The 12,962-nt window shown below is 39.8% G+C and overlaps 2 protein-coding genes and 1 pseudogene across 3 annotated transcripts in view; 1 reads left to right on the plus strand and 2 right to left on the minus strand.

The window, feature by feature from the left end:
- BEX3 (brain expressed X-linked 3) overlaps positions 1-12,962 on the plus strand; it is a 128,526-nt gene that overhangs the window by 12,385 nt on the left and 103,179 nt on the right. The gene's annotated exons all lie outside the window — the stretch shown is intronic.
- Positions 1,831-4,041, minus strand: TCEAL8 (transcription elongation factor A like 8). The gene is made up of 3 exons (XM_011385075.2): positions 3,885-4,041; positions 3,415-3,484; positions 1,831-2,813 (listed from the first exon to the last, which is right to left on the minus strand). The coding sequence occupies exon 3, from the start codon at positions 2,769-2,771 to the stop codon at positions 2,418-2,420; it is 354 nt and encodes a 117-aa protein (XP_011383377.1). The 5' UTR covers positions 2,772-2,813; positions 3,415-3,484; positions 3,885-4,041; the 3' UTR covers positions 1,831-2,417.
- Positions 9,108-9,230, minus strand: LOC111733835 (annotated as a pseudogene).

Raw genomic sequence — 12,962 nt, forward strand, 5'->3', positions numbered from 1 at the left:
GTGCCTGCTGCAGCCTAGAGTAGAGAAATCAAAGTCAGATCACCTGAAAGGTATGTGGTTGGAGTGAGCCCTTCCACATCCTGCCTGAGTGCTACTCCTTAGAGCACTGGGGGATGGATTCATCCTGTCTGTAAAACTGCCACAGTGAGCCCCTGGACCCTCACCTCACTCCAGCCGGAATCCAGCACCACCAGCAACCATCAGGCTGCCATAATCTTGAAGAGAACCTGAATTTGTTTTACTGACATTGGAAGAAGTGAATGCATGGCCAAACATAGTGTACGGTCAGAAAAAAGCATCTTACATTACAGTCCCTCTCTTGGCTTTTTATCTTGTCTTTGAAGGGAATCGTTTTAAATTTTGTGTATAAATCTATCAATTGTTTCCTTTAAAAGTTCATACTTAAAAAATAAATGCTGTTATAAGCCTGTAAATCCTGAATTTCAATAAACATTCACCAATATTTTCTTCTAATTATTTTTTGGTTCATATTTGTGATAATGGAAAGCATACTGTATACACCAGTTGTCCACATGCTTCAGCATGTATCGTAGTCACCTGGAGGAGCTTATGAACTGTTACTTCTACAGCCCACCGTTAGTCAGGGAGTCTTAGGTGGGGCCCAAAAACCATCATTTTAAAAATGTTCCCCAGGTCATTCTGATGCAGGCGATTATGCAAGACTTTAATAAAACATTTGGAGTGCAATCCATTCCATGCAGTTTCTTTTTTGGAATTGCTTCTCACAATATAGAGAAATAAAAAGTCTTGCGAAAGATTATTGAGCCATAGCAGAATTTGGACAAACCTACTAGCTCCTTGGTAATAATCAATGACGAAATTTATGAAATATTAAAACACGATGTGTTTGTCGGTTAAACACAAGCATGTGGGGATATCAGGAGGAAAAGATAGCCTTTGTTTGATCTGTAGAGGAAATATAATTTGTAACATTTACATAGTAGCCATTAGACTTCAAATGCATTTCTAAAATTCTTAGTGCCTTTGGAAGTTTTTTTTTTTTTTTTCACATTTTAACTGGGGATAGGGTAGGGGTGAAGGAGACTGTTTCCTTAGATGTTTCTTGCATTGCTTTGTGCAATTTATGCATATTTTGAGTATTCTAAACCAGTAGGGCAGGCTCTTCACGAGCCTTCAGGGACAGATAATTTCACATGAGAAGACAAAACCTGTCTTTAGACCTAGGGCAACAACTCTGACTACAGCGTTTTTCACTCAGACTTACACCCTGGTCCAACTCCAAAACTGGACTCGTCATGTCTGACTCCTGGAGAAGTCCTGGGACTGAAATCAGAAGGGGCTATTTTGCTAAAACTCTGCAAGACATTGTGGCCCAAGCAATCCTGGAACAGTCCCCACCTGTGTTAAGTGTCACTATAGGGAAGAAAGAGGCTTTAGAAAACAGTGGGTTTCATGGGAAATCCGGGGAATTCACTGGGGTTTTGACATTGAGGACTCCAGTGCCCCAGCAGCAGTGGGGCTAGCAGAGAGCACAGGACCCAGAAGAGGCAGTGGTGCCCAACGGGCATGGCGGGACCCAAGGAAGGAGACAGGGTGGAGCTCACCAGCAGAGGACTAGCATGGAAGCCTCCACCTCCCTGCCTATTGGACTTGTTTCTGAGCACAGGTTGAGTCATGCCAGGCCCGCCCTCAAATAACTGATGTTCTGTGGTGGGTTAAGGTTCTCTGTGCATAGGTAGGAATAATGGCCAGCCAAGCACAGCTCAGAGTCACCTCCTTTCTTCCCCACATCAGCCTTGTGAGGCGAATGTTTGTTTCCCCATGAAAAGATCAAGTCTTAAACAAGTGTATCTGTAATCATTGCCAGTTTTATTTCTCTGGCTTAGAGATCCAGAGGTGATTTGAGGTTTACATCTTAATAGCTATTTCATCAAGAGTTTAGGTGCCCCCATTGCCCTTAAAAGCTGGTTGCAAATTATTTGACTCTTATTTAAAAAATTCAATTCTGTGACATGTGTTCATTAAAAAATACATATAAGCAAAAAGAACTCACACGCAGAAATATAAGCACAGTTTTTGATATATGTATGTATACACACACACGCACACACACAATTTGGGATTTTAACCTACATTATGTGAGCTGATACTAAATATGCTGCTTCATAACTTGTTATGTTTTACTTTACAATATGGAACGAACATATTTTCATGCATATGTGTAAAACTTCCCAACTGAAAAATAGACCTGGAGAATGAGTCAAAATACAAAATCCAGTGAGATGCTGGTAACAAGGAAACTACCTAAAACAAAATTCCACCAGGTGATTAGAAGTAAAGCAAAGGTAAGAGATACATTGGAAAATGCTAACAGACAGAAAGCAGGGGCCAGATTTTACTATCAGACAAAAAAAAAAAAAAAAAAAAAAAAGAATTCAAGGCCTAAAGCACACAGGATAAGGACGGCTGCGTGAATGTCTTTGCTTCCAATGCATCATCACAAACTTGTTTCTTACTCTTCTTATTTCTTCCCTAAGCCTTTCCAACTCATCTACTCCTCTTAGCATTTCTTCAGGGTCCAAATGCCTAATAGGAGTGTCCTCTTTAAATCCCTGCCCAGGTTGAATCAGCCCGCTTCTAAGGTTTCCTTCTGCTTCCTGACTCACACCTTCTTCCGAAGGTTGAGGATTTCGTTCTGCCTCCTGTAGTACATCTTCTGACGGGCGGTCTTCCTCGGCCTTTGGCATGCTCTGTAGTTTTCCTTCATTTTCTTCACACGACTTTTGCATGTTGAGTATTTTTCTATTATTTCCCTTTTGAATAAATTAATCCTAGAAAACAGAAAAAAATGACTAGATGCCAGGCAAAGAGACCAGCATCCACAGTATGCGTTCCCATAGAGACTGGCCTTTTTTCATTCAGGTCCCTAATAGTCCAAGTTTTCCAAATAGAGGTTAGATTCTCAGGCTCTGTACTCCCCTGACTCCACCCTTTCTTCCACCTCCCTTCCCTCCCCCTCTTGTCCCAGCTCCGTCTTCTCTCCTTCCGCTCCAGCCCACCATTTCCCAGCAAGCCCTGCTACAGGCCTCTCCTAGCCCAGAAATGCGTGCTGCGCGGAAGCAATTAACCCCTTCCTCTCCGCTGGTCTCTAACACTCCCGCCCTTTCTGGCTTTCCCAAGCCATCCCAACCTCCAGCCTCTCACCTGAGACCCGCTGGTCCAGTCTCTGGCCTCCCCTCCCCCTCCCCCTTCCAAGCTTCTCCAGCTCCCCCTCCCCCGCCCCCACCTCATTTCCGCCGCAGGGACTGCAAAGGCCTCTAGCACTTTTTCTGGATGGGGAGAGGCTGCAGCGACCCAGGGAGGTGCTTTGGTGTCATCCACACTCCCACTCCCACCCCAAGGGATCTGGGGCAATTGCACCCTTACACTGACCTGCAGGGATCCACGAGATTTTTCTCTCTTTCTTCACTCGATTTGTGTCGCGCCCAAGAGTCCAAGAGTCCTGGAGACCAACAGGAGTGCTTGGTGAGCAGGCCAGTGCCTGATTCACGGGTCCCTTTCACGGTTCTAGGCCTTGTTCGTCTAAAGTTTCCCCACGTCCTCATCCTCTCCTTTTAAGGCAACTCCGCCCTCCCACCTCGGTCCGCACCGGTTCCCCGCGAGGAAGGAATGGGAGACGCAGCTGATTTCCAAATTGCTTCCAAGTCTCTCGCGCTCGACCCTCAATTGGCTACCCTTCTCCCTCTTCACCCTCCCCCAACCTAACAGCCCAAAATTTTCTGCATAAAAATGGGAGTTTGGCGGAACCGTAGTGTTGGGAAAGCAGTGCCGGCCTCGCTTGGTTTCTGCTCTCTGACTCCTAGACCCCAGGGTCCTCAAGGCAGCGCCCACCTTATACCGACCTGAAAGGATTCCAAGGCGCTTTCCTCCTTCTGAGCAATAGGGAGCTGCTACAAGGAAACAGGCCCCGGACTATAAGGACTTCTGCACACGTCGACTCCTGGTCACGTGAGGTTCGCGCGTCATCAATGAGCTCGAGTCCTCAGCTACTCCTCCCATTTAACTCTGCAGCCCGCCTCCTCTGCATTCTCTCCACTTGATACTGTCAATCTTTTTTTCGTATTTGCCAATCAGAGACAATAAAACTGGTGTCTTCTCCCTGCAATTTCTATTCGCCTTTCTCGGACTACCAGGGAGGACCAGCCTCCTGGGGTTGATGGATCATTTCTCCTCCTTCTTTGGGAAATCATCTCTTTCACTCACTCACTTCCAATTCAACCACTCCCCCTCCTCCCCCAAGACCCTACGGTCAACCAGTTCCCCTGGAGTCCTATTTAACGTTAAAATGGGCAAAGGTGGTAGATGGGGGTAGGACTGGAAAATAATCTAGGAGTGAGGGTGTGGGCTTTTCAAAAATAGTTTTTTTGAATAGATTTCTGCTTTGTTTAATGTTTTAAACCAGCGGCCGCCAACCTTTTTGGCACCAGGAACCGGTGCTCCTGTGAGAATCTAATGCCTGATGATCTGAGGTGGAGCTGAGGCAGTGATGCTAGCCCTGGGAAGCAGCTGCAAAAACAGAAGAAGCTTTGATCGCCTGCTGCCCTCACCTCCTGCTGTGCTGCCGGCTTCTTAACAGGCCACGAAGCAGTTACTCGTCCACCACCCCGGGGTCAAGGACTCCTGTTTTAAACAATCGGCATTCTTTAAAAATATTTTGATGAAAGATGCCACGTAAGCAATATTTGACACATTATGAAGGACAAATTTGTTACATCAATGTTTAAGACTTTGGAAAAGTTTTCTAATGGCTACAAATGAAATGACGGTTTTCACAACATATTGGTGTGTTAGAAAAAGAAATTTAACTCTTACTGAAACAGCGACTTTAAAAACTGTCTCCCAAATTAATTGGTGCTAAGAGACCCACTTTTCTCTTGTTAGCAATTTTACGTAAGTAATTCACTACTTTTTCTCTTTCTGGCTGAACTCAAGTTATCAAGTGTTGGATGTCCTTTTCATTGATGAGTGATGGATGATTCCACTTGGGTTTCAGATGGAGGCTTCAGACAGACCTCCTGTCCTCTGTAGGATTCAGTGTCTCGTTAATCAAATGAGTCCACAGAAAAGCCTGCTTTCCACAGAGTGAACTTTATTTTGGAACTCAAGGAAACGCGTTGGAAAATAACTCATATATTCATGTAACAATAAGAAAGGAGAGAGTTCCCTATATCTCACTATTTGATGTGAGGCTTATTAGTAGGTGAAATGTTCATTTATTCATTGGCACACTTGAGTTATTCTGATATCATTCACTTTGTTCCATTAAAAAGAGAACAGTCAAGATGCGTAAGTGTTGTAATCAGAAAGCAGAGGGAACATCATGGCTGTACAAAATATATTAGTTAAAAGAGAAAGCTGATAATCCCCATAATCCAGAATCCACTGGTACTTGGAGGTGCGTTGATGCAGGGAACGGCAATCTGGCCAGTGAAGCCAGCTGCACAGTCAGGGAAAGGAGGTAGAGAGGGGTCTCTTGTCTAGGATGGTCACAGTGGGATGTGGCAGCCAACAACAGAACCTACCACGGGGAAGGAAGGGTTGGAAAAAAATAAGCGTTTTGGCTGTTTATAATGTTTAATAATTTATATTTAAGCATAAAAAGGTTATTCTACAGCTGAGAGATACATTTTCTACTATCTGAGGGAGAGTTTTTAATGTAAATATAGCTAGTGAATTATAAAGATGTAATCATTACCACAAAATGTTTCCATTCTTTTAGATGTTACATGTAATGGGAGACAACTCTGGTATTTTTTTCAAAAGTATTAGACAGCAAAATTGACCTTTTTTGGGGGGTGTACAGTGCTATGAAGTTTAACAAGTATATAGATTTGTGTAACCACCACACAATCAGGATATACAGTTCAATTACTCACAAAAACCTCCCTTTGTAGTCATATCGTACATCTTCCCAAACTCTGGCAACCACTGATCTCTATTCCAAATTCCTACAGTTTTGCCTTATTCAGAATGTTATATAAATGAAATCTACTATATGTCACATCTAGAGACAGGCTTCTTTCACTCATAATAATGCCCTGGAGATTCATTTAAGCTGTTTCATGTATCAGTAGTTCATTCTTTTCTTTTTGCTGAGCAGTATTCTGTTACATGGATGTTTTAGATTATTGGTCTATTTACCCACTGAAGGACATTTAGGTTTTTCCCAGTTTTGAGTAATTATGAAAAGAGCTGCTGTAAGCATTTGTGTACAGGTTTGGGTCCTTACTGCTTCACATTGGTAACGCTTCTCTGGCCTATCTGCCTTCTGCACCTCCTTCTCACTTCTCAATTTACTTTGCACATTAACATCTAATTAAACTTCACTCTTCTTTATTTTAAACTTGTCATTTTCCTGCCTGAAGGTCCTGGATGGTAACCCCACCATCCTCGAAGTAAATCCTACTTTCCTTATTCTGACATTCAGCATTGATCAGAATTGACACTTGGGACACATATTCTCAGCCTTGTCATTCATTCCTTTGCGCCATCCAAAATGTACTCTCATTCACCGTGCCCCAAGTATTCTTTCTTCTCTCTCTTTGTCCTTGCACACCATTTTCATCCTCCTGATTGCCCTCTTCTTCTTTCTAGATCTTGGTCCTGCTCATTCTTAAGGGCCCAGCCTTCATCATCCAGCCTCTGAAACCACCCCAGCTGGAAGCGATCTTTCCTTCACCTGTCGATGCTGCACATAGAGTCTGCACCCCTTATTTGCCCTTAGTAAAGGTTGCCTTGTATACCTTTCCCTTTTCCTGTGTGTTTTTTTCTGAGGTGGTGGAGAGTGAATGGAGAAGGAAGGATTATCTAACCAGGCAGATGATCAGATGTAGATTGGGAATGAGAAGCAGAGGTCAGGCTCCAGCTTTCATGATGCTTGAGTGGCTCTTGTAATTTTATTTTATTTTTATGTTGTTTATTCACTCTTTTTTTTTCTCTTGTAATTTTAAATGGTGCATCACCCAGAAATATCAGTGTTTCAGAAGGAGCTGTTTGCCAATTGGCTCACAGAGAAACCTTATTCCCTACTGCATAAAAATTGGAACAGAAATTTCATTGTCTTTTCCTCTGCTTGTTCTGCTTACATGTAGTTAAAGCAACCCTAACACCATTTTTATGAAGCTATTGCCAGAGGATATTGACCCTGTTTTCCTAAATACTCACAAAGGAGAGATCAGTCACCTCACTGGTGCACACCTGACAAAGAGCCAGATGACACAAGCCTTCACTTTTATCCTTGTCCCTAAATGATTTCAGTGAATCAATATAATACGCAGCTACCTTTGAAAATAAATTAATCACAGTAGTTTTTAAATATAAGTAGATTCTTTAAGACAATAACACTATGTTGAAGTAAAAACTATATTTTTAACAGGAACAAAAAAGGTGCACATGTTTACTTTAAAAATGAAGACATGAGTTCTGGAGAGTAGACACCCTGAGCCTCTGATCCAATCAACGTCCTGTTCTTGTGAACCAAGAGGGCACTAGGGATATCTCCAAAGGTCAAAGTCTCCAGGTGGTGTGAGGGGAGGAGAAATGAGGAAGAATTTTACCATCCAGGAGGTCTTATACAAGACTATGATATCCAGAATATTGTTTTCTATGTTCCTTTTGGAAGTCACTTTCCATAGTCTTATGTTCTGAGGCTCTATATTCAGCAACTCCTCCTGCACATTTTGTTATTGCTGTTTCAGAGCTCATTCCATAGAAGAGCTTGAGGGGGCTGTTGCTCTTCCTCATTTCTCTAGCATGCTTCATATGGCTTAAAAATATCCCTCCCAGTATGGCAAAATCTGCTCCAGATCCAAAGGTTTGGCTGCATAGAGTGGACTCAAGAGATTGCTATCTGAGATGATTTACTTCAGAGAACAAGTGGACCCAACACATCCCATCACTTTGCTCAACTGAGGGTAGTCTACTCATGTTCTGATGTGAGAAGTGCACACAGAATCTAGGCTGATTTCCTTTTAGATTGTACCTGCTTCAGAAAGTAAACTCTTCTACCATCCCTCCTGTCACTGCATTCCCTGACATTTGGAAATATGACATGGATAAGTTTCAGAAGTTCCACAAACTATTCAGAATACCCACTGGCCACATCCGAGCAAATGACTTAACTTGAAGCACAACTTCTATGATATTTCTCATCTCTTTCAGATAATTCTGTCCACTTTCTGAACTCACAGCTAAATGCTGTACACATTGTAGATTATTGTGGCAAAGATATCCAGTTATCTAGGGCATAATGCTTATGAATTGCTGTGAACCTGAAATACTGTATCATAACCACTGCCATTTTAAGTGTCCCTACAGTGTCCGTGTTGGCCACAGTAATAGGAAACCCTGAGTTGGTCTGCTTGGAATTTTAATATGTGACAGTATGCTCAGGATCCACCTCAGCTAGATTCTTGAGACTGCTTTACTTAAGCTCTGAGATACGCATCTATGTAGAGCATCTGCTTGGATGGAGATGGGGAAGAGAGCACACTTCAGCTATACTACAGCTTGGGCCAGGCAATTTTTTCCTGTAGCAGAAGCAGAGCTGTTGGGGAAATAGTGCTGTTGCTGTTGGCTGGGTGTTTTTAAAAATTAAACTTATAATGGAAAGGAAATCTTCACTGACCTCTTGATTTTGCCTCAGTTGCCTGTACTACATTATCCTTTAAACCCCATTTTAATACTTTCACCCTGTTTCATTGGCTTTCTACTTTGTATCCTTCACTTATCTGAAAGCGTCATAAGGACAAAAACCTTATGTGGTTCAACTTTGTAACCACTCCAATGTTGAAATATCAAGTTGGTGGAAACATTTTAAATGTCTATTAATATGAGAACGATTAGGTGAATCATCCATTTTGAATTTCCCTTAATATGAGAATGATTAAATGAATTGTCCATACTGTGGAAATTATGCAAATATAAAAAGAAATGAAATAATGCACATACAGTGACATCAAATTATATTTAAGTTACATATATATATCTTATATAAGTGTGTACATATATATGTGTGTTTGTGTGTGTGCGTGTGTGTGTGTGTATATATATATATATTTTTTGAACACCTACAGCACCTGGTCTTCCTAGGTGGTCTCCCATCCAAGTATTAACCAGGCCCGACCCTGCTTAGCTTCCGAGATTAGACGAGTGAGATCGGGCACATTTAGGGTGGCATGGCCATAGCTGAGTTATATTTCTGAGTGAAGAAAGTGGCAGAACGATATTTAGAGAATACCAATCCATGCACATACACACAATACATACATACGCATATACACATCCAACTAGTTTATAAAGTAGTTCCGATTTTCTTGTATAAATATGGGACACTTTTGTTTTTCCTAGTAATTGTCATCAACTGTGTTCTGTAAAATCTTCCCTTTCTCACTGAATAATGAATTCATTTAATGACATTTCAGTTTGTTTCCTCAATTATTCAGTCACTTTCATTCATTAAGAGAGTTTTATTTTGGGTTCTTGAAACTCAGTATGGTCTATTTTTAAACTTTTTGTTTTGAAATAATTTTATTTCGAAAGAAGTGTTTTTAAAATTTACAGTTTCCTTATATCCTACACCCAGCTTTGCTTAATAATTATGGTACATTTACAAAAGCAAAGAAATTAACTTTCGTGCAATACTATTAACTAAATTAGACTTTAGTCAGATTTTTACAGGTTTTCCGCTGATATACTTTTTTGTGTTCTGGGATTCAATCCAGGATACAATGTTGCATTTAATTAACATGTCTCTTTAGTCTACTCTGTGACAGTTTCTCAGTTTTTCCTTGTTTTTCCTGACCTTGACACTTTTAAAGAGTGAGATATTTTGTAGAATGCTCTTTAATTTAGGTTTGTCTGATGTTTTCTCATAATAAGATTGTGGTTACTGTTTGGGAAAAGAATACCACAGAGATGAAGTGCCCTTTTCATCACAATGTCAGGGTTACATAACATCAACATAACTGATCACTGGTGATGTTAACTTTGATCATTGGGTTAAGATGATGTCTACCAGGTTTCTCCATGTATAAAGTTACTATTTTTTCCTTTTCATAATCTAGTCGTTAGAAGCAAGTTACTAAGTCTAGCCCATATCAAGTAGGAGGGGAATTAAACTTTACCTCCTGGAGAGAGTTGCATGAAAGAATTTGTGGGTATATGTTTGAAAACAACTACAGTAATTAATAAATATTTGAGGTCAGATAATTTGAGACTATCCAAATATTCTGTGCATTTTGCCTGCAGTAATTATTATGTGATGTTCTGATGGTATTTTTTTTATATTCCTCATTTCCTTCTACATTTAGTATTTCAAATTATTCTGTAAGGAAGATTCCCACTCCCACCATGTATTTATCGATACAATTATTTGTTTCTATCAGTATGACTCATGGATTTTTAAGACTTTGAGGGTTATAATCATATATGATCATTATTTTTGTTTATTTTTTTACCCAAATTGTTTCACCCTTGGTCATTGGAAGATCTTTCATGTTGGCATTCCCTCATCCTTTTTCCGTTTCTTTGCTTTCTGGTACACTACAAGAAGTCCCAGATTCATCCTGTATTTTCTTTTTCCCAGCCCAATAATCAGCTATTTCTCTGAAGAGTCTTGGTTACTTTCATTGAATAATCATATTTAGTAATTAAGATCTGAGTACAGAGTGTTCTGGTGGCTACTGGGGTGTCATTGCTTCTAGGACTTCTCAGATGATAGAACAAGAAGATACATGTATGTTTACTAAACTGTATATATATACCTGTCTACATTTATTTCTTGTGTCTGTCTATCTATCTATATCTATCTATCTATCTATCTATCTATCTATCTATCTATCTATCTATCTATCTATGTATACATACAGAATTCATACTGATACATATGACTCTCATCCATTACCACAGATAACTATTAAGCTTTCTCTCCTCTTATTTTTAATTTCTATCTTTGACAATGAGAAACTTGGTTCTTCTTGAGTGTAATTTATTTACTTATTTATTTAACACTAGTATATAAAGTAGTATCATAATTTCTATCATGTACCCCTGTGAGAAATAAATTTCCCAACCAGGACACAACATTTATGTACAGTTCTTTTTATCTTGAGCCTTGTAATACCCAGTCAAAACACTGTTTTCAAAAGCAACTTAGGTCAGCGTTTTTTTCCTTACCCTTTTCAATAAGATTATGGCATACATCTATAATACAGTGAGATTCATTTGCCATAGTGTGCTTTCCATTAGGGCTCCCCTTTGTGGTGTGCAGTTCTGTGAAATTTGACACATTCATATAGCCATGTATCAACTACCACAATACCATACTGAAGAGTTCTATGACCCTAAAATTTCCCTTGTGTTGCACCTTTGTAGTCAATCACTCCCCTCATCCCCACCACTGAAGCCTCATTTTTTAAATAATTTTTTTCAATTACATTTGGCATACAATATTATATTAGCTTCAAGTGTACAACATAGCGATTAGACATTTACAAAACTTACAAAGTTATCACCCCAGTAAATCTACTACCCATCTGACACCATACATAGTTATTACAATATTATTGACTATATTCCTTATGCTATACTTTACACCCCATGACTATTTTGTAACTACCAATTTGTACTTCTTAATTCCTTCCCCTTTTTTACTCACCCTCCCTAACCGCACTCCCATCTGGCAACCATCAAAATGTTCTCTGTATCCATGAGTTTGTTTGTTTTGCTTGTTAGTTTCTTTTGTTCTTTAGATGCCATATGTAAGTGAAATCATATGCCATATGTCTTTCTCTGTCTTATACCACTCAGCACAATACCCTTAAGGTCTATCCATGTTGTTGCAGATGGCAAGATTCCATTTCTTTCCTTATGGCTGAGTCACAGTCCATATATGTATCACTTCTTCTTTATCCATTCATCCATTGATGGACACCCTGATTGCCTCCATACCTTGGCTATTGTAAATAATGCTACAATGAACATGTGAATTTGCATGTCCCTTCAAATACTATTTTGATTTTCTTTGGATAATACACAGAGAAGGGATTACCGGATCCTTCTTTGTCTCTTGTTATAGCCTTTATTTTGAAGTTTATTTTGTCTAAGTATTGCTACCATAGCTATTTTTAAAATTTCATTTTCATGAAATATCTTTTGCTATCCCTTTACTTTCAGACTGTGTGTGTCTTTTGATCTGAAATGAATCTCTTGTAGGGAGCATATGTAAGGGTCTTGTTTTCTTATCCATTCAGTCACACTATGTCTTTTGATTTAAGCATCCATTTACATTTAAAGTAATTGTTGCTAGGTATGTAGTTATTACCATTTTATTATTAATATTTTCAATCTTTCCTCCTCCTCCCCCTCCTCCTCCTTTTTCTTCTTCTTAAAGTAGTCACTCTAACATTTCTTGTAATACTGGTTAGGTGGTGATGAATTCATTTAGCATTTTTTTTCTCTGGGAAGCTCTTTATCTGTTCTTTGAGTCTAAATGATAACTTTTGCTGGGTAGAGTAATCCTGGTTGTAGGTCCTTACTTTGCATCACTTTGAATATTTCCTGACAATCCTTTCTGGCCTGCAAAATTTTTGTTGAGAAATCAGCTGACAGTTGATGGGAGCACCCTTGTAGGTAACTAACTGCTTTTCTCTTGCTGCTGATAAGATTCTCTGTTTGTCTTTAACCTTTGCCATTTTAATTATCATGTGTCATGGTGTGGGCCTCTTTGGGTTCATCTTGCTTGGGACTCTGAGCTTCCTAGGCTTGTATGTTTACTTCCTTCACCAGGTTAGGGAAGTTTTATGTCATTATTTCTTCAAATAGGTTTCCAGTTCTTTTTCCCTCTTTTTTCATTCTGGTACCTCTATGATGTGACTATTGGTACACTTGATGTTTCAGAGGACCCTGAAACTACCTTTATT

The sequence above is a fragment of the Pteropus vampyrus genome, unplaced genomic scaffold (genome assembly GCF_000151845.1).
Source record: "Pteropus vampyrus isolate Shadow unplaced genomic scaffold, Pvam_2.0 Scaffold653, whole genome shotgun sequence".
Classification (NCBI taxonomy): domain Eukaryota; kingdom Metazoa; phylum Chordata; class Mammalia; order Chiroptera; family Pteropodidae; genus Pteropus; species Pteropus vampyrus.

What these genes read in the sequence shown, in the direction of transcription:
- TCEAL8 (XM_011385075.2), bottom strand. Translation starts at nt 2,771, where the DNA reads ATGCAAAAGTCGTGTGAAGAAAATGAAGGAAAACTACAGAGCATGCCA.